The sequence below is a fragment of the Apis cerana genome, linkage group LG15, assembly GCF_029169275.1.
Source record: "Apis cerana isolate GH-2021 linkage group LG15, AcerK_1.0, whole genome shotgun sequence".
NCBI classification, from domain to species: Eukaryota; Metazoa; Arthropoda; class Insecta; order Hymenoptera; family Apidae; genus Apis; species Apis cerana.
In genome coordinates, this window is record NC_083866.1 from 5,985,616 (window position 1) to 6,007,475 (window position 21,860).

The window sequence follows — 21,860 nt, forward strand, 5'->3', positions numbered from 1 at the left end:
TTTTTAATGTATATATGTATATTTCCATATATACAATTTAATGTGACATGTATTGTATGTATGTAAAAACACGTGTCGACATTATATATTTTATAGGAATAACTTTTATTTGTGAAAAAATAAAAAAAGTTTAATTATTTAAATCAATAGATTAACTTAAATAAAAATATTAGATTAATTTAAATAAAATATTTAAAACAACAAAAAATGGCAGTAAGTAATAATAATTTGTTTTATTCGAAAATAATAACAATGTTAACCTAACATATATATATATGTCTTATAATATAATCTCTTTTAAAATATAAAAAATATTATGTATATCTTTTATTAATTTAAATTTTTTAATGAAATAGAAAAAACTTAAAATTAGTATAATTAAAAGAAGTAATCAAAAAAGAACAAAACTTGCACATCAAGGGAAACTTAAGATAAGAAGACATAAATTAGTTAAAAAACCAATCCAGAAACAAATATTTTCACATACAGAATCTATAGAAGAAGAAGAAAGTGATCATAATGAAGATCTTATAGACATGGTTGAGAAAGAAGATTTAGATTTCTTACAAGAAGCTATTTCTAATAACTCATATAATTTATTAAAACAAATACATCTAAATAAGTATGAATATTATCATAGTTAATGTTTTATTTTAAAATATATATTATTATTAATATTTAGTAATATATAAAATATATTTTATATTATACATAGAGCAATTAATGATAAAAAAAATAATAAAAACAAGAACAAAAAGAAACAAACAATTGAGGAAAGATATGAAAATAATATATCAAAAGTAATTGATCAAGAAGGTTCAAAAAAAGTTCGTATGTTACTTCCTATAAAAACAGAAAATGGAATTATAGAAAAGAGATTAATTCAAGAAAGTGATATTGAAAATAATGAGAACATTTCTGAAAAGGAACATGATGCTGAAAATAACATAGAAATAGAATCAAATTTACATGTAAGACTTCATTAAACTTTATGAAACTATATTAACTATTAGAATATATATAAAAATAAATATTTTTTATTAACTAATGTTTTAGAATAAAAATAAAGATGAAAACAAAAAATCTATATCCATAATAGAACTATTAGCATATCGTAAAGAAATATTAACATCTAAACGTTTAAAAATTGGATTATTATCTAGCAATCTTTTAGAAACACCAGAAACAAAATGTGAAAATTTTAAAGCATTATTAGAATTAATGGAAGAAACTAATCCAGAGATATATATTACTGTAAGAAAATTGGCAACTGTTTCTTTAATGGAAGTTTTTAAAGATCTATTGCCATCTTATCAAATTCTTCAAATTCCACAAGAAGGTGTAAAATGTACGTAGATACAATAATATATAATTATTATAGTTATTACAAATTATAAGCTTCCTTTCTTTTTAGTAAAAAAAGAAACACTTGCATTACAAAATTATGAAACTATATTATTGAGATATTATAAATATTATCTACAGAAGTTAGAAAAAATGATTAATATATTAAAAAAGAAGAAAGGAGATACACGAAAAATAAAAGAACAACAAATTGAATTAGGAAAAGTTGCAGTAACATGCATGTGTGATCTTTTAATAATGCATCCTTACTTTAATTACTCTATTAATATAGCAAATTTTCTTATACCATTGTTAGATAATAAATATGAATTTATAAGACAAAAAGTCCTAAAATGCCTATCTCAGATTTTCAAAGAAGACAAACGTGCTGAATTATCTCTTATAGTAAGAAACATAATATATTTGGTTATATTTTATATAATGATTATATTCATTTTATATAAATTATTAAATCTATTCTATTCTACAGATAGTACGTAAATTAAATCAATACATAAAATTAAAAGCTCATTCTGTACATTCTGAGGTTCTATCAGTACTTTTATTTCTTCGTATAAAAAATATAAATTTAGATAAAGAAAAAGAAGAAGACACTAAACAAAAAAAACTTATATCTTATAAACAAAGAATTCTTGCCTTAAGTAAAAAAGAACGAAAGAAGAATAAAAAACTTGAACAAATAGAAAGAGAATTACTAGAAACTAAAGCAGAAGAAAATAAGCAAACTAAACAAAAATTACTTGCTGAAATAACAAATGTAGTATTTACGATTTATTTTAGAATCTTAAAGCAGGCTCCAAATAGTAAAATTTTATCCATTTGTTTGGAAGGATTAGCAAAGTATAATAATTTTTCATTAAATTAAATTATATATTAAATTATAAGATATTTAATAATATCGAATAATTACAGATTTGCACATTGCATAAACTTAGATTTTTATCAGGACTTAGTAACTACCATAGATAAATTAATGGAAGAAAATAATTTAAGTTTGAAAGATCAATTATATTGCATTCAATGTATATTTACAATATTATCAGGACAAGGTTTACAATTAAATCTTGATCCTTATCGGTTTGTATTGAGCAAGAATAAATATTGTAAATGAAAAAATTAAGATTTAATTATTAATCTTAAATTAATTACACATAATTTTTAAATAGGTTTTATGCACATTTATATAAAAATTTATTAAACATTCATTGTGGTAAAACTTATTCAGAGGCAGAAATTATTATAAAGATTTTAGTTCAAACTTTAATTCATAGAAGAAAAAGAATCACTCAAAGACGATTAATAGCTTTTATCAAAAGAATAGCTATTTTAACTTTACAATTACAACATAATGCAGTATTAGGCATTCTTGGTATTATAAAACAAAATATACAACTTGGAAAAGAGTTAGATATTTTGTTAGATACTGATTGTACCATAGGAGATGGTTTTTATCAAGCAGAACTAGAAGAACCTGAGTATTGCAATGCACATTGTTCAGCATTATGGGAACTTGCAGCTTTACAAGTATATATTTATAAAAGTTATGTAATTTTGTTAAATTTAAATATAATTATTGACAAATGTATTTATATTTTTTATTATTAGCGACATTATCACAGTATTGTACAAAATATGGCAAAAAATATAGCTTGGAATGTGCCATCAATAGGTGAAGGCAGTTTATCTTCAGAAATTGCTAAACTGTAAGTTCAAATTTTATTGAAGCTTTTTTTAATATTTAAAATATAACACACAATTGTATGTAACAAGATTTAAATTTCTTTATTTCTTCCAGTTCTCCAGAAGAGCTTCATATTGAATTTGATCCTACTGGTGTTGTATTTAAACCAGCAGTACCAGTTCCTAGAAAGACAAGTATCAAGAAAACAGTAACAACTTATCATTTCATGAATAGTGAATTCAAAGAATATATTAATACTATCAATAATACTGAATTATTTGCAAATGGATACATAGATTTTTATAAAGCTTGTAATAGTTAAGATTACATATAATGCAAATTATAAGAATGAAACAAAATATAACACTGTGCGTAATTTGTAAATAATGACAATAATTTTTATAATTAATTTGTTAATTTAGATTATATGAAATTTATAAAGCTATTTTCTGCTAAATAGATAGATTTTTAAATAAAGAGATTAAAAAATTATTATGATTTACGAGTTTTAACGAGAAAATTAATAACTGTATCTTCCCTATAATGATTTAATTTTTATCATATCATAATTTGCATGTACAATATGCTTCATTTTGATACAGATATACCTTTAGTTGAGATGAAATATTTTACATTTGCAAATTTATTATATCGTCAATTTTAGTACATTCTGAATTATTTTCTTTAGATACATTTATCTTTATTTCAGTTAAACTTTCTTTTACATTATCATTTGTTTGTGATGCTAGATCAACTCTTTGTAGAGATATATGTTTACGTTCTATAATATTCATTTTTATAGCATCTTCTATTTCTAATACGTCATCTATTATATTATTTTCGTTCTTTTTTATTTGTTTTGTTGCAATTTGTGTATATCGATGTTCATTTTTATCGAAATTTAACAATTTAGGTGCATTAATTTTATCAATTGTCTTTGTTACAATTACTTGTTCATTTTTATCATTTTGATAAGCTGATTGAGAATTTCTTTTTGCAAGAATTATTTTAGTATATTTAATAGTAGGTTGATTTGAACGAGTTTGTATTGGAATTGTAGTTTTAGTTTTGGATAAAGTAGGAGTTTGAGGCTTTGTTTGTAATATTACATGATTTAAATTTTGTACAGCTACATTAGGACATATAATAGCTTGGGTAGAAGGTGTCACAAATTTATTAGTTGTTTGCTGCAATTTATCTTGTTTGTTACTTATGAGAACAACTTTGGTATTGCTATTCAATTTAGGTGTATTTTTTTCATGAATATCTACAGGCATTGTTTGAGATAAGGATGAATTTTTATCAATAGAATTTAAATTGTCATCATCTTTTGCAAAGATTATTGGTATATCTAATATATTTCCTAATTCATCATCAATCTCATTTACAAGAGAATTCTTCTGTAATGTTTGAGGTTTATGGATTCTTTGTAAATTAGATGTGTTGACTGTAATCTTTGGCATTGTTTTAGTCGATTTTTGAGTGAGTTTTAGTTTATTAGATAACGGTAAAATAGTTCCTGAGTTATGATTACTTAATGGTACTATCACTGAAGAACAAGTAGGTTTAGCATTAAGAGAATTTTCAACCATAATTATATTCCCACATGATGTATTATGAGAGTTATTACAAGTTGTTACTTGTCGGGGTAATTGTGACATCTTGAATGTATCCAAGGAATGAGTAGAACTGAGCATCACATGCGAAGAACTACTGGATGTTGCCATGTCGTCCATCACTATAAACATATATATACATTTCAACAATTTTTAAAAATATAAATAAATATTTATAAAAAAAAATTTCATCATTATATTGTTATGATTTAAAGATAAACATTTTTCTTTTATATGAATTATGTAATCTAATATCTTTAAAAATAATTATGATCATGCAAATATTAAACATAATTATTAAATGTAAAAAATTTTTAAGTTTTAATTTTTAAATTTTTATATATATTTTTTAAAATTATTATAAATTATATAACCAAATATAATAATTAGCATAATTTTATTATTTTAAAAAATATGTTTAAAATGTAAACAATCATTTAAATTATACAGTAATATAATATATTTAAATTATTTTGCTACATAAAAAAAGATTATAAAAAAGATATTAAATTATAAATAAAAAAAATTTTAATATCATTAATTTTTTGCAAATTATATAATTACATACATATATATACAATTTACATTAAGAGGATTTAGGGCAAGGAGACAAATAAATTCAAATTACATGGAAAAATGTTTATTTAACATAAAATAAAAAATAGTAGTAATATATTTACAACATATTACTTTATACTTTTAAATATAAACTTATATTAATTGTAAAAAAATAATATAAATACATGCTCTCTATAATTGGACATATGTTACATCACATGCTAAACAAAGATACATACATTTAATATCCTTATAGTATTTTTATATTAAAAAAATACTATATAAGAAATTTCTTTTCTGTATATTTCTGTATATAAATATATCATTGTAAAGAAAAATGCAAATAACGTAATAAAAATATTATGACTAGAAAAAATAAGATCTATTATTATTAAATTCTTTTAATTATTTTATAATAAAAAATATACATATAATTAAGATCAACACCTGTTTTTTTTTATATATATATTTCCAAAAATATAAAGAGAATGGTACTTAAAATCGATACATTTTATGAAAAATTTATTTTGTTTTATATTATATTATTATATTAAGTTTTTATGCATAATTTTTTAATATGTATGAATATGATCCTTATGAAGATGTGTATTTTTAGATTAAAATAGTAAATTATAAAAATATATAAAATTCAAAATTATTTTAATAAATTAAGGAAATATTAAATGATGTTATTAATAAATATATTAGATAAAAATTCTAATACTAATGTTATGCATATAGAATAAAAAACTTACATAATATCAATTTGCATGATATAAATTTGATAAATGTATCGATAGATGACATGAATTCTTCCTTCCAGTGCTCTTTACTCACTAAATATATATACTAAATATTTAGATATTTATTTTTCTTAACTTTTTATACTTTTCATATTATATTTTAATTTTTTTAGGTCAAGAGATAAATTTCACAATTTAATTTTATTTTTATTTTTTACTTTTTTTTTCTTAGATATGAATTTATTAAATATGTTTCAAATATATATGTTACAGTATAATTTTTCTACATATATACAAAAGTTATTATGAAATTTAGAAAATAAAATTTAAATTTTTTTAGATAAAGATTTTTTCTTATAAAAATTTCATAATCTAAAATATTATTTAAAATAACAATAATTCAACTTTATAATCATTTTATGAATCCGTATCTTTATACTTGCAAAAAATATATACATTTGATTAAAGATTAAAAAAAGATTATGTAGGCAAGTTATTTAATAACTGATTAGATAATAATATTCTACCTTTTGATATCGTCGATGTAGTTGATGTTATGTTAGTTGCCACAGAATTATTTGGAGTTAATAAAATACTAGAAGCTGCAGATACACGTGCAGATGATGAATTAGTAGCAAGTGTAAGAGAAGTTTTTCCATTTTGTAAAATATTTGATAAAGTTCCATTTGATGTACCAATCGTAGGTTTACTATGTATAGCTATAAAAGAAAAAACATACACATTATATAAAATATATATATATATAATGATAATGAAACAATATGTAAAATTTACCTGCAGCAGTTAAGGTATTAACTCTAATTTGATTTCCCGATGTTGTTAAAACATTAACAAGTTTTGTATCTCCATTTTTGTCAGGAATATTGAGATGCCTATAGTTGTTTGATATTACTTTAGAAAAACCTTTATTTGATGATACAATAGTTTTCATTTTTGACACGTTTTGTAACTGTACATTCGTTGAAACAATTTTAGGCACTTTAGTTGATGCAATCGAAGATTTAGGAATATTTTTAATTGTTGTAGATATTGTTTGACCTGACGATGTTGGAGCTAATCGTATTGGACCAATTGGTGCTAAACTTGCCAATGAGCCAATGTTTAACGTTATACCACCATTATCTGAATTCGAATTTGACTGAAAAATATATATATATATATATTTGGATGTTCTTCTTTAATTAAAATTAAAAACTTACTTGTCCGGAAAGTCTAGATGTTATTAAATGCTCTACGAAATGATTTTTTTGATTATTAACAACTCGAGGTTTCCGTTTTACAGTCTGTGCATGATTTGTATGTATTCCACCTACTGCGATTATATTCTGTTGTGTACTAAATGTTCCTATTCGGGAAATCGTAGCTGATTGTGTATTTTGTCCAATAGATACAACAGAAGAAATTGGTGTATTCGGTCGTGACTTTTTTATAGTAGGAGAATTTGGTTTACTTTCAACAGAACTACTTGTTGAATTTCTTCGTTTTCGTGGTTCCTTTCTATTGTTTTTATTTTCATAATTTGCCAATGATGTTGATCTTAATGGTAATGGATGTGGTTGCAAAAGAATAGTTCCTACAAAATCTCCAATTTCATCTAAGATACATCTATCTACCATATTTTGTGTAATACCCTCTGATATCTTTTTTGCAGTAGATATTCTTAAATGATCATCAGCAGTTCCAACTACTATCAAACTTGTTTCAACCATCATTTTTTCTCTGAGATCTTCTAAATCATCAGATCTTACAAGTGTAGCATTTTGTCCTATTACAAACATAATTGGACATCGAATATCCATTAATGTATCATCAGATGTACCTCTTTTTCCTTCAACTGTAAAAAACGGAAAACCAAGGCAAATAACTGCAGTTACATGTTCCATTTGTGCTACCTATAAATATTAAAAATTTCATATTGAATCTATTATCATATTATATTAAAATGTACAAATAAATGTTATACCTGACATGCAAGAGCAGCACCAGTATTAAAACCAACAAGAATAATAGGTCTACCAGGAAAATCACTTCTAATATCTTGTATTTTAGTTCTAGTGGCTTGAACTAATTGGTCAATGCATACCATCATAGTCATTCTATTAGCTGATAAACCTAAATGTGTATGGACAGTAACAACCATTCCTAAAGCTCCTAATTGTGAAATCCATTTATGTTGCCGAGTGGAAATATTAGATCCTACTCCAGAAGGAACTATTATCAAAATTGGATTTCCTGGTAATTTTTTCTATAACAATAACAATCATATTTATATATATATATTATAATAAATTCATATAAAATACAGTTTGATATATCTAATAAAAAAAAATAATTACAAGTCTATTGCTATTTAAACTTGGTGTAACAGGATCCCATGTCCGTTTAAGAAGTGATCCAAGAGTTTCCCATGTTATGGAACCCGTTTTTGCATTAATATTTGGTTGTACAGCAATCATTTTATCAATAAGTTGAGGAATTTTTAATCTTAAAGTTTGCAATATGTCAAGATAAATACCAAGATATTCTTGAGGAAGATGATCAAACAATAAATTATGCAACCATTGTGCAAGTCTCCAATCCCAACCAGCAGATGCCAATGTTTCCCGAAATCTTCTTGCAGCTGTATCAACTGATGTTCTTCGATAAATTGGTTCTATTGAATTATTTACTTTAGCTAATCTTGCAAGTCTTTCTGAATTTAATATTTTAAGAACTTTAGTAAATATTCGATTTTGAACAGGTGTCCATAAAATTTTATCAAGTTTCTCTTCCCAATCTTCATTTTCATCAGGTCTAGCAAAATTTGCTAATCTTTGTAATTCATCCATTTGATGTCGAGCTCTAGTAAAATCTATTGGTGGTACTAATAATTCATTATTATCCTCTTCTATATTAATTTCTTCATCCTGAATAATTTTTTCCCTAATATATAAAAAGTAATAATATCATTTTATGTTTAATAATTACATTTATAATTCTATTATTTTCATTTCTTACATTGATAAATTTTTTTTTGGAAAAAATAATTTTTTTATTGGTTTTACATAAACATTTTCTGGTTTCCAATTCCATGGACGTGCATAACAATGATCTTTTGCTAGCACATTAACTTCGGTTTCATAACATCCAGCAAGTTGATGTAAATATGTAGTTAATCTACTAGGATTATCATCAAATGTATCACTAATAGGACTTGGTACTCTAGATGTATTTATCGATGTAGAAGGCATTGTTAATGTTGATGTTAACATTGTTAAGTTTTTTATATTCAATATATTTATAAATATAATTGATTCTTGCAATAAATACTATATCATTTACAATCTTCCTCATATGACTATTACTTCATATCTTGAATCTGAATCATGAAAATTAATATAAAATTATATATTATATAAAATTAATCGCAATATTTTAATTATCTAATTTCTTAAATATTTCTTAATAAATTAATTGTAATCATAATATGTTAATTATTTATTTTCTTTTTAAATATAATTTTAAATATATATAAATAATGAAAAAGACTGAATAATACATATAAAAATTAAATTTTCGAAAATTTATGTATATACATGTACATAAATCTTCGAAATTTATATATATATATATATATATACATATATATATATATATAATTATTTATATTAATAAATTATATTAAATAACTATTTCTATCATGAAACTAACCTTCACAGTATATTAAATTAGAGATTTTAAGTTTTACCATCATAACATTAATTATTTTACAATAATACGCAATGCTACTTCAAACAAAAAATGCAGTATAATCTAAGACATAAAAACACATATAAAGTAAAAGCATCGTAAGCATATAGTATCAATATATCGAATTCAAAATAATTTTATTAGTAATAGAGAGATAATTATTATACATTGATTTTATTAATTTAAAATGCAAAAAATAAAAATAAAATTAATAAAAAGAAAGGTAGATACATAGATAGAATTCCAATTTATATAGTGCATAATATTTAGAACGATAAATGTCTACTGACACTTATGATACGTTAACCAATCAATTTGCAATTAAAGAATTAAATTAAATTTTACGCTTTAAGTTTTTTTTTAATAAGTTGTTTAAATTAATAACAATTGTAAAAATAGATCATAAATAAAATAATATTCATTTATATTATTCTATATTTGAGCTTTCGATTTTTGAAATATTTTATAGTAAAGTCCAATTTTCAATAAACATTTACTATATTATTATTATTAATTATATCAACATTAACTAAATTTTAATTATTATTATAAAATAAAAATTAATATAAAAAATAATATTATAATATTAGTACTTTGAATACTAATATTAAATTTAATATTCAATCAAAAAATTAGTAATTAAATGTAATGTTTTCTGTTAAAATATTTGAACTTTCTATATGTTCAAATATTTTTTTATATATATAATGTTTGAATATATTTTTAATAAATATATATTTAAAGTATAAATTTAATATTGCCAATTATAATTTTTTATTAGAAAGATTTATAAATAATTAATGTTTATATTTAAAAAAAAATATTTTAATGAATTAAAAAATTTAATAAAAAAATAATTAATATATTTCTTATAATTTTTATAATAAATAAAAAATGAAAATTTTTTAAATAATAAAAAAATCTTTAATTACTAATGTTATATAAATATATAATTATATATTTGTAATGAATCATTTGAGTTGTATAATTTCAAATCATATGTTTATATTATATATTATTGTTGGCAAGTTAGCCAAATCGGAATGCGAATCTGATTGGTTGATTTCAATATTCATAAAAATAAGTACTCATATTGGTTGAAAATGTCATTTACAAATAAGATCACATAGATTGTGGCAATAAGTGATGGAAAGAAATATTTCTCATATCCCTGTAGGATCTGAACTTTTTTTAGTTCCAACATATTTGTTATATGTACTTTTATAATATTTGTACTTCAAATTCATAATGAATATTATATATGATACAGATTTCTTAACAAAATATTTGTTTGACATGTTATTACGAATTATCTTAGTGAAATTACTTATATAAATTTTTCAATAAAACATATTTATTATACGTACTTCTATAATATTTATAATATTTCAAATTTCATATTCATAATGAGTATTATATATGGTAAAGATTTTTTAGTAGGATATTTATTTGATATATTATTACGAATTGTTTTAGTGGGATTATTTATGTAAGTTTTGTTTAACTAGCTTACAAATAAAATAAATCTTTATCTTTATTTTTTATATATAAATTTATTATTTTTTATATTTACAGTGAATTAGAAAAAGCAGAACCATTTACTAGAATAATTCATGAAGATGAATTATGGTTATATAAAAAACCAAGAACAGAATCTTATGTTCCAACTACTATATTATGGGTACTGTATATTAAATTATGATTAAATCTTATGTATAAAATTAATTTGTATATTTATTTTTAGCCTTTAGTTTTCATAATGCCTATTATAGTAATTTTTTGTGTTTTTCTGGTCTACAAAGATAAAACTGACATTTATCAAGCAGTATTAGCTGTCACTTTAGCATTAGGATTTAATGGTGTTATTACAGATATTATAAAACTTATTGTTGGTAAGAATTTTAAAATATTAATGGTTTTAAAAATATTATTATATAATATTGTTATAATAATTTATTTTTTGATAGGTCGTCCTCGGCCAGATTTTTTTTGGAGATGTTTTCCTGATGGACAGACAAATCCAGACTTCAAATGTAATGGAAATCCAATTGTTATAAAAGATGGAAAAAAATCATTCCCAAGTGGTCATTCTTCATGTATGTTAAAAAATGAAATATTTTTTTAAAAATATTTGAATTATATTATACATACATATTAATACATATATATTTATTTTTTAGTTGCATTTACAAGCTTTGGTTTTATTGCATTATATATAGCTGGTAAACTACATACATTTAGTCTAGGCAAAGGACAGTTATGGAAATTATTTGCATTTGTGTTACCAATTTGTATTGCTTTTTTAATTGCATTGAGTAGAACTTTTGATTATCATCATCATTGGCAAGGTAAGCGAATAAATGTTTATTTATTATATTTTAATTAACAAATAAATATTTTAATATGCCCAAAATGTTAGATGTGGTTGTAGGTTCGGTAATAGGATACTTTTTGGCATATATGTGTTATAGATACTATTATCCACCATTAGATTCACAGGTATGTCATAAACCATATGCTGCTCTTAATCAAATTCAGTTGGAAAATACAAGAAATAAAAATGAACAAATCAAATGGATTTAATAAAAAAAGGATTAAAATACATGATTAAAATAATTTAAAATATAAAAATTCTTTTATATACTTACATACTTTTATTTTACATTATTTTTTTTTATACATTATTTGTAAATGTAACAAATATATAAATATATACGTTTTTATGAATAGATAAATAAATGTAAATATAAATAAACGTACTAATGTATTTAATAAAAAATACTTTTAATAAATAAAATTACTTGAAATTATGTTTGAAACATGCGCGGAATATTTTGCGCATATGCGCCATCTTGGAAATTTCATGTTTGATGCGCCACCAAGTTGATTCAGTCAAACAGAAGCAGTTGTGAACTTGATAGTGTTAGTGCTTCTCATAAGCTTTTTATCTTGGCGGTTAATCGTGTGCATATTTTTATAAATTTTGGAATTCATTCAGATATCTCGTATATTTCTAAAGAAAATTAATTATATTTTGAATATTGTTCACATATAAGATTAGTACATTTTTCCATATGAATTAAGAGTTGTATTATACACGCACACACACATTTAGATTTCTTGATTCTGTAAGTGACATAGTTATTTACGAGCTGTTGTGTTGGTGAAATGTTGTCTCAACTTCCTGTACATGGCGAGGACTCATGAGCGTCGTCAGTCGTGTTGAATAATCAAACGCTAGTGTTCAAACTGTGTTTTATCCTTTTACTAGAACTTTCCACCAAATAAATCTATTTACATTATTTGAATCAACGATATTGTGTCAGTTTTGTGTGAAAATGATGAACATGGAAACGGATGAGATTATCGAAGATACAAATACGAATCTTCAGGTACGCAACTTATATTAGTATTTTTGATCCGAAACCTACCGCCATCTTATGTCTCCTTATGATGGAGAAATTTACTAATTTTTGTGATCGACCGTTATTTTTTATAAAAATTTCTATTATAAGCACTTTTTAATGAAAGCTATTAGTCAGAATGTCCTGTGTGTAAGAGGTTATAGAATGCGATTGTATACTGTTATTTATGATTGTGGTCATTTCTTTTAGTTTTTCATATCAAGTTATTTACGTGCATTTGATAATGACAGTTATCAACAATTTATTATTTTTATGAAAATTAAAATTACTTTTAATTCTTTTTTACTGAATTTAATTAAAATAGTTCTATTATATATTATATTATTTGTAAAATATACAAAATATTTTACTTTGATTAAAATTATAAAAAATGTATGTATATTAATAATATATATATTTTTAAAATAAATATGTATATTTTTAAGAATAAAATGTAAATTATTCTTAATATTCATGTCATCAAGTGATTGGAATTAATTTTTTATTATAAATAAAATATAATATTTATATTTTATATGTAATTTACAAATATATAATTAATATATCCATTTAGATATTTTTTTCTATATATTTTTTATTTTCTTAATTTTTTTTAACGAAATAAAAATACTTAAAATTGATTTCTTTTTTAAAGTGCTATTAAATTATAATATTAATAAATTCCATTATTTATTAAAATTAACTTATTTATTAAGATTTTTCATTTTTATCATGTTTTTGTAAAATTGATGTACTATACAAACTACAAATATATTTTTTATTTAAAAATTATTATTTAATTAATATTTAAATAATACTAATATAATTTGATTGAATATGATTGTTTTCGTTGTTAGAACAAAGAATTGATTAAACATAGGTTATCTTTTATCTTGACAGACTGAGAACTTACTATATAATCAATGTTTTAGCTTAACTTTTTCTCTCTTGTCTTTTTTCTTTTATGATTTTCTACTTTTTTTTAGCACTTCTTTCACATTTCTAATATTATTAAACTATGAAATATTGTACTTATAATAATAATAAATAATCGAAAAAAATTTATAATTTAATTTTCCAACTTTTTATTTTTTTATACGAATTTAAAACAATTAAAAATTAAAATTCTTATCTACCATTGACGTTTAATTTAATAATGATATTGATTTATATATATATAATTGGATATAAATCAAAAATTTTCAGATATATATTTTGAAAATTTTTTTTAAGTACATTTTTATTTTCAATAGAAAATAATACATTTGTTTTTTTTTTAATTAAAAAAAATACGACATAATTTTGATTGATAAATTAATATTTAATAATAAATAAATTAATTATATATTTATTTTATATATTTATATAAAATTATTTATATTAATATATATTAATTATTTATATATTTAATTTTAATTATATATTTAATTATATTTATAAAATAATTAATGTTTATAAGAATAAAATATATTTTTAAAATGATTAAAATATATAAATGAATAATAAATTCCACGATCTACATATATATTGTATTGTTAATGTAAATGAATTATCTATGTATGCATCGTTAAAATTAAATTATAATATCTGTATTTCGAAGTGTTGCAAGAAAGAAAAGAATAAATTGCAATTTTTATATCAGAAAATTTTGTAAATTTAAATAATATTATTTCTATTAATACATTTTTTTTTCGTTCAAGTATAGAAATTTGAAATGAATAAAAAATGAATATAATTTTTTTTATGTTTTATATCCTTGCGTAACTTAAAATAATATTGAATTTTGATTGAAAGAATATATCTATATATATAAAGAATATACTATGAATATATTTGTATTATCATTTTCATCATTGTATTATCATTAATGTTCTGTTTGTGAATATTATATTTAGATTATTAAAATATATTTTCATCAAATATTATGTCGTTAGTTAAAATAAATAAACTTTGAATTGTTTTGTCAAGATGTACTATGACTTGTCAAAAAATATTATTCCTTTATTTAATTCATAGTTCTTTTCATTTTTCTTTTTTGTTACATTATTATACATATTTTTTAATTTTTTATATTAATTTATTATATTTTATCATAAATTGAATTTATATAATAAAAAATATGACTAATAGTTGAAAATAACAATATGGATATCATAATTAAAAAATTTATGATCATTTTATAAAACATTATTATATGTATAAATCATTATGATATATATAAATTTTTCTATATATTTTTGGAATTTCCAAATTAATTTTTTTCTTTCTATATTTAGAAAAATAAATGTTTTAAAATTAATATTATAGGTATTTATAGTTGAGAATAGACAATTTTGACATATATCCATGGTTTTCATATTTTAAATACGTTTTTGTTAAATATATTTTTGTTAAATATACGTTTTTGTTCGAAATATATTTTTTGCGTTTTTTTTCTATATATTCTGTTTATAAATTTTATATTTTCTTATTTAAAAACATCTTTTAATTTCATATTTAATAACATTTTTTAAATTAGATTTTTATATTTGTGAATATACATATATCATGCATCGATTTTAATATTTTTGTGATATTTATCAATAAATATTATGAATTATTTTTTTATTACAACTCTTTCTTTTATTATCTTTCCTTTGTTTTTTTTTATGTATTTTACGTGCAAATATTATCGATAATATCGATAGATATTTAAAAGAAATAATAATTAATATTTATTTTTATCAACATTTTTTTATAAACAATTACATTATCTTAAATTAAAAAATAATAATTATCAAAATATTTTATAAATATAAATATTATTTTTCTATGAAAATTTAAAATGAAATTATTCTTTTTATTTTTTATTAAATAAAAAAGAGGACGTAAGAGATACGAAGACAAAGAGAAATATAAAGAGCATAGATTCGACACGAGTTCGCGATCCCGTTATACTGGGAATACTGTAGAGAAACATTTTCAGATGATCGAGGTGTACTCCTGGATCACTAGGACTCTCAATGTTGCTATGCCACCTTTTACAGTCGAGTGATCATGATATTTTAAATCGAAGAATCATTATATGCCTAATGTACATATACACAACATATTTCAGGTGTTTCGTATATTATTTCGTATATATATTAAGAAAAGATTTGTTGATAGATTTATTTCTATCGTTAAAAAAAATTTTTTAATCAATAACGATATGATTAATGAATTAAAATATTGATGTAACATTTGGATTTTTAATTTTAAATATTTAATTTTTATTACAAAACATTTAATAAAATTATGCGTTTATTATAAGTGTTCGCTTACAAAAGTAATAAGCGTTAATAAGTAGGTCAAACAAAATATTAGATTAGTGTAGACGACGACCCGTCAATGGAATTTTCTTTTTACAAATCATTTGGCTAATAAAATTTGACTTATATATAACAAATTTTAAAATAATAAGTCATTTTTTCTTCTTTTTTTTTTTTTCTCTAATGATTGATTATATTATATATTTAATCATTACATTTTATACACAATTTTGATAATTTATTGTTGATAAGAGATATCTTATATCTATAGAAAATATTGTAATTGAAAATAATAAATTACATTTTTAAATTTCAATTTCTATGAACATTTAATATTTTAAAAAAAATATGATCTATTCGAAGTTAAGTCTACCACATTCTATTTTAAGTTACATATCATTTAAATATATTTTATATAATATTTGTAAATAATATTTGTAAACAGTATAAATACTGTTATAATATGTATTACATTTTAAAATATAGATATTATAAAAAATATATGTATATATATTCCTATATGTACCTTCAAATATATGTGATATTTGTAATAATTCATCAAGGTATATATATTTTTATATTTATATTATTATTTTTTAATTAAATTGCAATTATTTCTTAATGTATTATATTGATATAAAAAAATATTTTTATTGTATTAGTTGCATATATTAATTGTAATTTTTATAATGTTTTTGCAGTATCCAATAACAATACTTTATGATCCTACTCGCAAGAAAGAATTGCCATCTGGAGTTTCAGCACAATATAGACAAGAAAAAGAAACTTGTATGAAGCTTTTTGAGAAGTGGAGTGAACCAGAACAAGTTAATTTTGTTGAACAATTATTAACAAGAATGTGTCATTATCAGCATGGGCACATCAATGCATATTTGAAACCAATGTTGCAAAGAGATTTTATTTCTTTATTGCCAAGTAAGTATTTTTATTAAATTATTTTTAATTAAATATTGAAATATATTAAATCTTTTATAAAAATATATATATTTTTGTTATCAGAAAAAGGATTAGATCATGTAGCAGAAAGTATTCTTTCTTATCTTGATGCTGATTCATTAATTGCTGCTGAATTAGTATGTAAAGAATGGCATAGAGTAATTAGTGAAGGAATGCTTTGGAAAAAATTAATTGAATGTAAAGTTCGAACTGATTCAATATGGAGAGGTCTTGCAGAAAGGAGAGGATGGTTAGTTAATATATTTTATGAAATTTTATTTATATACTAATTTATTATCTTTTTAGGATTCAATATTTATTTAAACCAAGACCAGGAGAAAGTCATCCAAATCATAATTTCTACAGATCTCTTTATCCCAAAATAGTTAAAGATATTGATAGTATAGATAGTAATTGGAGAATGGGAAGATTTAATCTTCAAAGAATAAATTGTAGAAGTGAAAATTCTAAAGGTGTTTACTGTTTGCAATATGATGACCAAAAAATTGTCTCTGGTCTTAGAGATAATACTATTAAAATATGGGACAGAAGTACATTACAATGCATTAAGGTCTTAACAGGACACACTGGTTCTGTCTTATGTTTACAGTACGATGACAAAGCAATAATATCTGGTTCTTCTGATAGCACTGTAAGAGTTTGGGATGCTAATACAGGAGAAATGGTTAATACATTAATACATCATTGTGAAGCAGTTTTACATCTTAGATTTAATAATGGCATGATGGTCACTTGTTCAAAGGTCAATAAATTTTTTATATTTTAATATATTCTATTTATGTATTACTGAAAAAATATTATTTCTTCATTGTATTTAGGATCGTTCAATTGCTGTATGGGATATGACATCACAGACGGAAATTGCATTAAGAAGAGTATTAGTGGGTCACAGGGCAGCAGTGAATGTTGTTGATTTTGATGAAAAATATATTGTTTCTGCTAGTGGTGATAGGACTATTAAAGTATGGAAAACATCTACTTGCGAATTTGTGCGAACATTAAATGGACATAAACGGGGTATAGCGTGTTTGCAATATAAGGACTGTTTAGTAGTTAGTGGTAGCAGTGATAACACGATCAGATTATGGGATATTGAATGTGGTGCGTGCTTGCGCGTTTTAGAAGGACATGATGAATTGGTCAGATGTATTAGATTTGATAGCAAGCACATAGTCAGTGGAGCTTATGATGGGTAAATACAAAAAATATTTTTATGTTTTAGTTTATATTATATATATATATATTTTTTATGTTACAGAAAAATTAAAGTATGGGATTTGGTGGCAGCATTAGATCCACGTGCTTTAACTAACTCGCTTTGTATACGTACATTAGTGGTAAAATATTTTATACATTTTATTTTATTATTATATAAAATTATTTTCATAATGATGTTATATATTTATAATATAGGAACATACAGGTCGTGTATTTCGACTTCAGTTCGATGAATTCCAGATAGTATCGTCATCACATGACGATACAATATTAATTTGGGATTTTCTGAATTTTAATCCATCAAATGGATCTGTATCTTGTGGACCTGCAACAATAAATGCATCAGGTGTGAATCAATCCGATACTAGATCTCCATCTCGTAAGTACGATAAGAAAGACTTTTATTCTACGTACTTGTTATTTTTTAACAATATGAATTTTATTTATAGCATTCGAGTGACGCATCCCTATGAATATTTCTTCATTGTGATATAATTGTAAGTATAGAATATAAGTTTAAATAGAAGATATAAATGAATATGTCTCTATATTTATGAATTTATGTTTGTTTCTTTTTAATAATTATAAAATGTTTCTTGATTTTTATTATAATTTATAGAAATATGTTAGATTCATATATTTGTTTCAGACAAGTGATTAGTGAGTGAGTTCAATGTGTTCACGATAGTGTACGCAGCAAATGAAGAATCAGTGTCCAGTGTGAACAGCGCTTAAAATGAAACAGAATCTCAAAAAGACACGGTCATTGACTTTTGTTTATTATTTGCTGTGAAAAGCAAAAGTAATTCTCTAAAATAGGATATATATGAAGTGACACACAAAACTGCGAATTAATTTATATGCGCTTGACGCACTGCGTTTAGTAACGAACAATATAATTAAAATCACATAAATACATCCCATGGATGTAAACAATTGTTTGCTTTGGCCATATTTGGAATTCTTCTACGCTCTATGACATGATAGAAGTTGACCATTTTCCTACTACTATGAAAAAAAGACTTACAATACGTAAAGAAAATGAAAATGTTTTTAGGCTGGATACACTTAATAAGATGTTAGCTGTATTATAGTAAATTAATGATATTTTTTTTTTAATGTAATTAATTTATAGTAAAGAGATTGTAAAATGTCATTTGATGGAGTACTTATCTGGTGTGAATGTGGACGTTCAAATCTTGATATGTGGAAGGATTATTATAATTATCATATTTCATTATCTTCTAAATCTAGCTAATGTGAAATAATTATATCCATATCTAGCATTATAGATGTACAGTCATTAATGGAGAACATAGTAATTTCCATGAACATTAATTTTATGAAATTTATATTATATATTAAAAAGTAAATGGAAAACTAATAATCTCTGCACAGTCATTGATAAAATACCATTTGCATTTAAAATATAAAGTTTCATGATATTGAAATGTAAATATTAATTCATAAAAAGCAATATAATAATTCTGAAATAATTCTAGTTGCTATGAAGGAATTATAATATTTTGACTAATGATCTCGTATAGATCATATGTTTCAACTTTTGTTTAAGTTAGTTAATAGTCATATTTTTTCAATTATAAATCGTAATTGTGTTCTGAACAATATTATATGAGTTAAAATATACTTGTCATTTTTGAGATTTTATAAATGCTATTAAAGATTTTATTCCTATGATAATAATAATACAAAAATATATGTTTACATATTGATGTACTGAACAATAGAATAACATAACTGAATAATAGAATAATATCTTAAAATTATTATAAAATAATAATATATATAAATATATATTCATATATATTTCGGTAAATATAATAATGATGATTTGAATTTTAATCACATCAAAAAATTCAAAACCAAATTTATGAATATATACATGCACGCGCAAGTCGCGCGCATATACATATAATATCTTTAATTAATTTCAATACATATATTTTAAATTTTATACAAAATAGATTTTGCATGAAAATTTAATTGCGAATATGTGTTAAAAATTTATTGAAAAAAAAAGAATTAATATAATATCACGGATAAAATATATGAAGTTATTCATATATTTACTTCATTTTTGAATTACATAACTAACAGATAGTATTATTAAATAGTACTTGTACATTATATTATTTCAAATATTATATAACTTTTTAAAAGTAAAAAAATGATGCAAAATTATGAACTGTATGTAGTTAAATCAGGTACAAAGAATTGTGATTTTTAAGCTAGAATAATAGCATGAAAAATTTTCTATATCTTTGTGGTATGTACATATGAGATTCCAGTGCAAACATTACTTTTGTAGTAGACAGCATGTTTCGAATTCTTAAAATAGTTTAATGAAAAAATAACATAATAGAGAAAATAGCATAACAGACAGGTAATCTTTGTAAGCACATACTTTATTATACAATTATCTAAATACATGTATACATAGATAGTAAAATTATATATATATTGCTATTTCTTATATTCCATTTTGGAATGTAAACTTATATACATATATATATATTTTTATTTAGATTGGGGTCTTAAAATGTTTAATTAAATATATAAAATTTTTATTATAAAAAATTTATTTCTTCAATAACAATTTGTAATATAACAATAATGAGAATGTTTTTAAAATATTAATTTAGTTTTGATCATAATTTGAATTTATCTAGAATAATGATTTGATAAAACTATCTTTAAGAAAATATTGTGATGTTTATTGTTAATATTAACATAAAAGTTCATGTATGAATTAATTACATAAAAATAATATGAAGGCTGTGCAAAAGCTATACTTGAAATACAATATCTATATAAGAAAATGCGATTTTAATGCAAAATAGTATCCATCTCACTATCCCTTAAATTTAATTCTTTATAAAATCAAATTATATTTAAAATATAAAAAACTTATTTTAAAATATTATTTTTTATTAAAATATTAAAGCTTTTAATCTTTTGGAATTTAAAATTTATTTAAATTTAAATTTTAAAATTTATACAAAATACGTATTATATATAATTAGAAATAATGATCAAAGCTATTATATATTGATGAAATTCATTATAAATTTAGTTAAATTGCTAATTTAATTATTTGTGATTAATCTATTATAGTTGCATTTTATTATTTTTATTTAAAATTAGTAGATTTTCTTATAAATTATTGGATTATTATGAATAATTATATTATTCTACATTTAAATAAATTCTGTATATGATTTATATTATAAAATATA

At 21.7% G+C, this 21,860-nt stretch overlaps 4 protein-coding genes across 8 annotated transcripts; 3 read left to right on the forward strand and 1 right to left on the reverse strand.

Annotated features, from left to right (window-relative positions):
* Positions 1 to 5: 5 nt before the first annotated feature.
* LOC107996258 (nucleolar complex protein 3 homolog) lies at positions 6 to 3,538 on the forward strand. Its single transcript, XM_017054222.3, has 10 exons — positions 6 to 213; positions 357 to 622; positions 716 to 971; positions 1,057 to 1,348; positions 1,415 to 1,749; positions 1,835 to 2,205; positions 2,278 to 2,442; positions 2,532 to 2,889; positions 2,971 to 3,068; positions 3,161 to 3,538. Exons 1-10 carry the CDS (start codon positions 208 to 210, stop codon positions 3,366 to 3,368), a joined length of 2,355 nt encoding a protein of 784 aa, XP_016909711.2. The 5' UTR covers positions 6 to 207; the 3' UTR covers positions 3,369 to 3,538.
* LOC107996314 (KAT8 regulatory NSL complex subunit 3) lies at positions 2,736 to 10,176 on the reverse strand. 3 transcript variants are annotated; one of them, XM_062085763.1, is made up of 10 exons: positions 9,945 to 9,982; positions 9,675 to 9,776; positions 8,982 to 9,342; positions 8,321 to 8,906; positions 7,948 to 8,229; positions 7,184 to 7,876; positions 6,759 to 7,122; positions 6,491 to 6,682; positions 5,976 to 6,056; positions 2,736 to 4,784 (listed from the first exon to the last, which is right to left on the reverse strand). In XM_062085763.1, the coding sequence occupies exons 3-10, from the start codon at positions 9,233 to 9,235 to the stop codon at positions 3,676 to 3,678; spliced, it is 3,561 nt and encodes a 1,186-aa protein (XP_061941747.1). In that variant the 5' UTR covers positions 9,236 to 9,342; positions 9,675 to 9,776; positions 9,945 to 9,982; the 3' UTR covers positions 2,736 to 3,675. The 3 variants fall into 3 exon arrangements, with proteins under 3 accessions (XP_061941747.1, XP_016909783.1, XP_061941748.1); XM_017054294.3 differs by having other exon boundaries at positions 9,675 to 10,176; XM_062085764.1 differs by lacking the exon at positions 5,976 to 6,056 and having other exon boundaries at positions 9,945 to 10,012.
* A 609-nt stretch (positions 10,177 to 10,785) lies between these two features.
* Positions 10,786 to 12,510, forward strand: LOC107996316 (phospholipid phosphatase 5). 2 transcript variants are annotated; one of them, XM_017054299.3, is made up of 6 exons: positions 10,786 to 11,202; positions 11,289 to 11,394; positions 11,458 to 11,605; positions 11,681 to 11,809; positions 11,894 to 12,061; positions 12,133 to 12,510. In XM_017054299.3, exons 1-6 carry the CDS (start codon positions 11,120 to 11,122, stop codon positions 12,294 to 12,296), a joined length of 798 nt encoding a protein of 265 aa, XP_016909788.1. In that variant the 5' UTR covers positions 10,786 to 11,119; the 3' UTR covers positions 12,297 to 12,510. The 2 variants fall into 2 exon arrangements, with proteins under 2 accessions (XP_016909788.1, XP_016909787.1); XM_017054298.3 differs by having other exon boundaries at positions 12,145 to 12,510.
* Positions 12,511 to 12,894: 384 nt separating this feature from the next.
* LOC107996315 (beta-TrCP) lies at positions 12,895 to 19,987 on the forward strand. 2 transcript variants are annotated; one of them, XM_017054296.3, is made up of 9 exons: positions 12,895 to 13,105; positions 17,109 to 17,343; positions 17,428 to 17,614; positions 17,671 to 18,127; positions 18,204 to 18,577; positions 18,644 to 18,722; positions 18,799 to 18,982; positions 19,053 to 19,100; positions 19,253 to 19,987. In XM_017054296.3, exons 1-8 carry the CDS (start codon positions 13,052 to 13,054, stop codon positions 19,061 to 19,063), a joined length of 1,581 nt encoding a protein of 526 aa, XP_016909785.1. In that variant the 5' UTR covers positions 12,895 to 13,051; the 3' UTR covers positions 19,064 to 19,100; positions 19,253 to 19,987. The 2 variants fall into 2 exon arrangements, with proteins under 2 accessions (XP_016909785.1, XP_016909786.1); XM_017054297.3 differs by having other exon boundaries at positions 18,799 to 18,949.
* Positions 19,988 to 21,860: the final 1,873 nt, after the last annotated feature.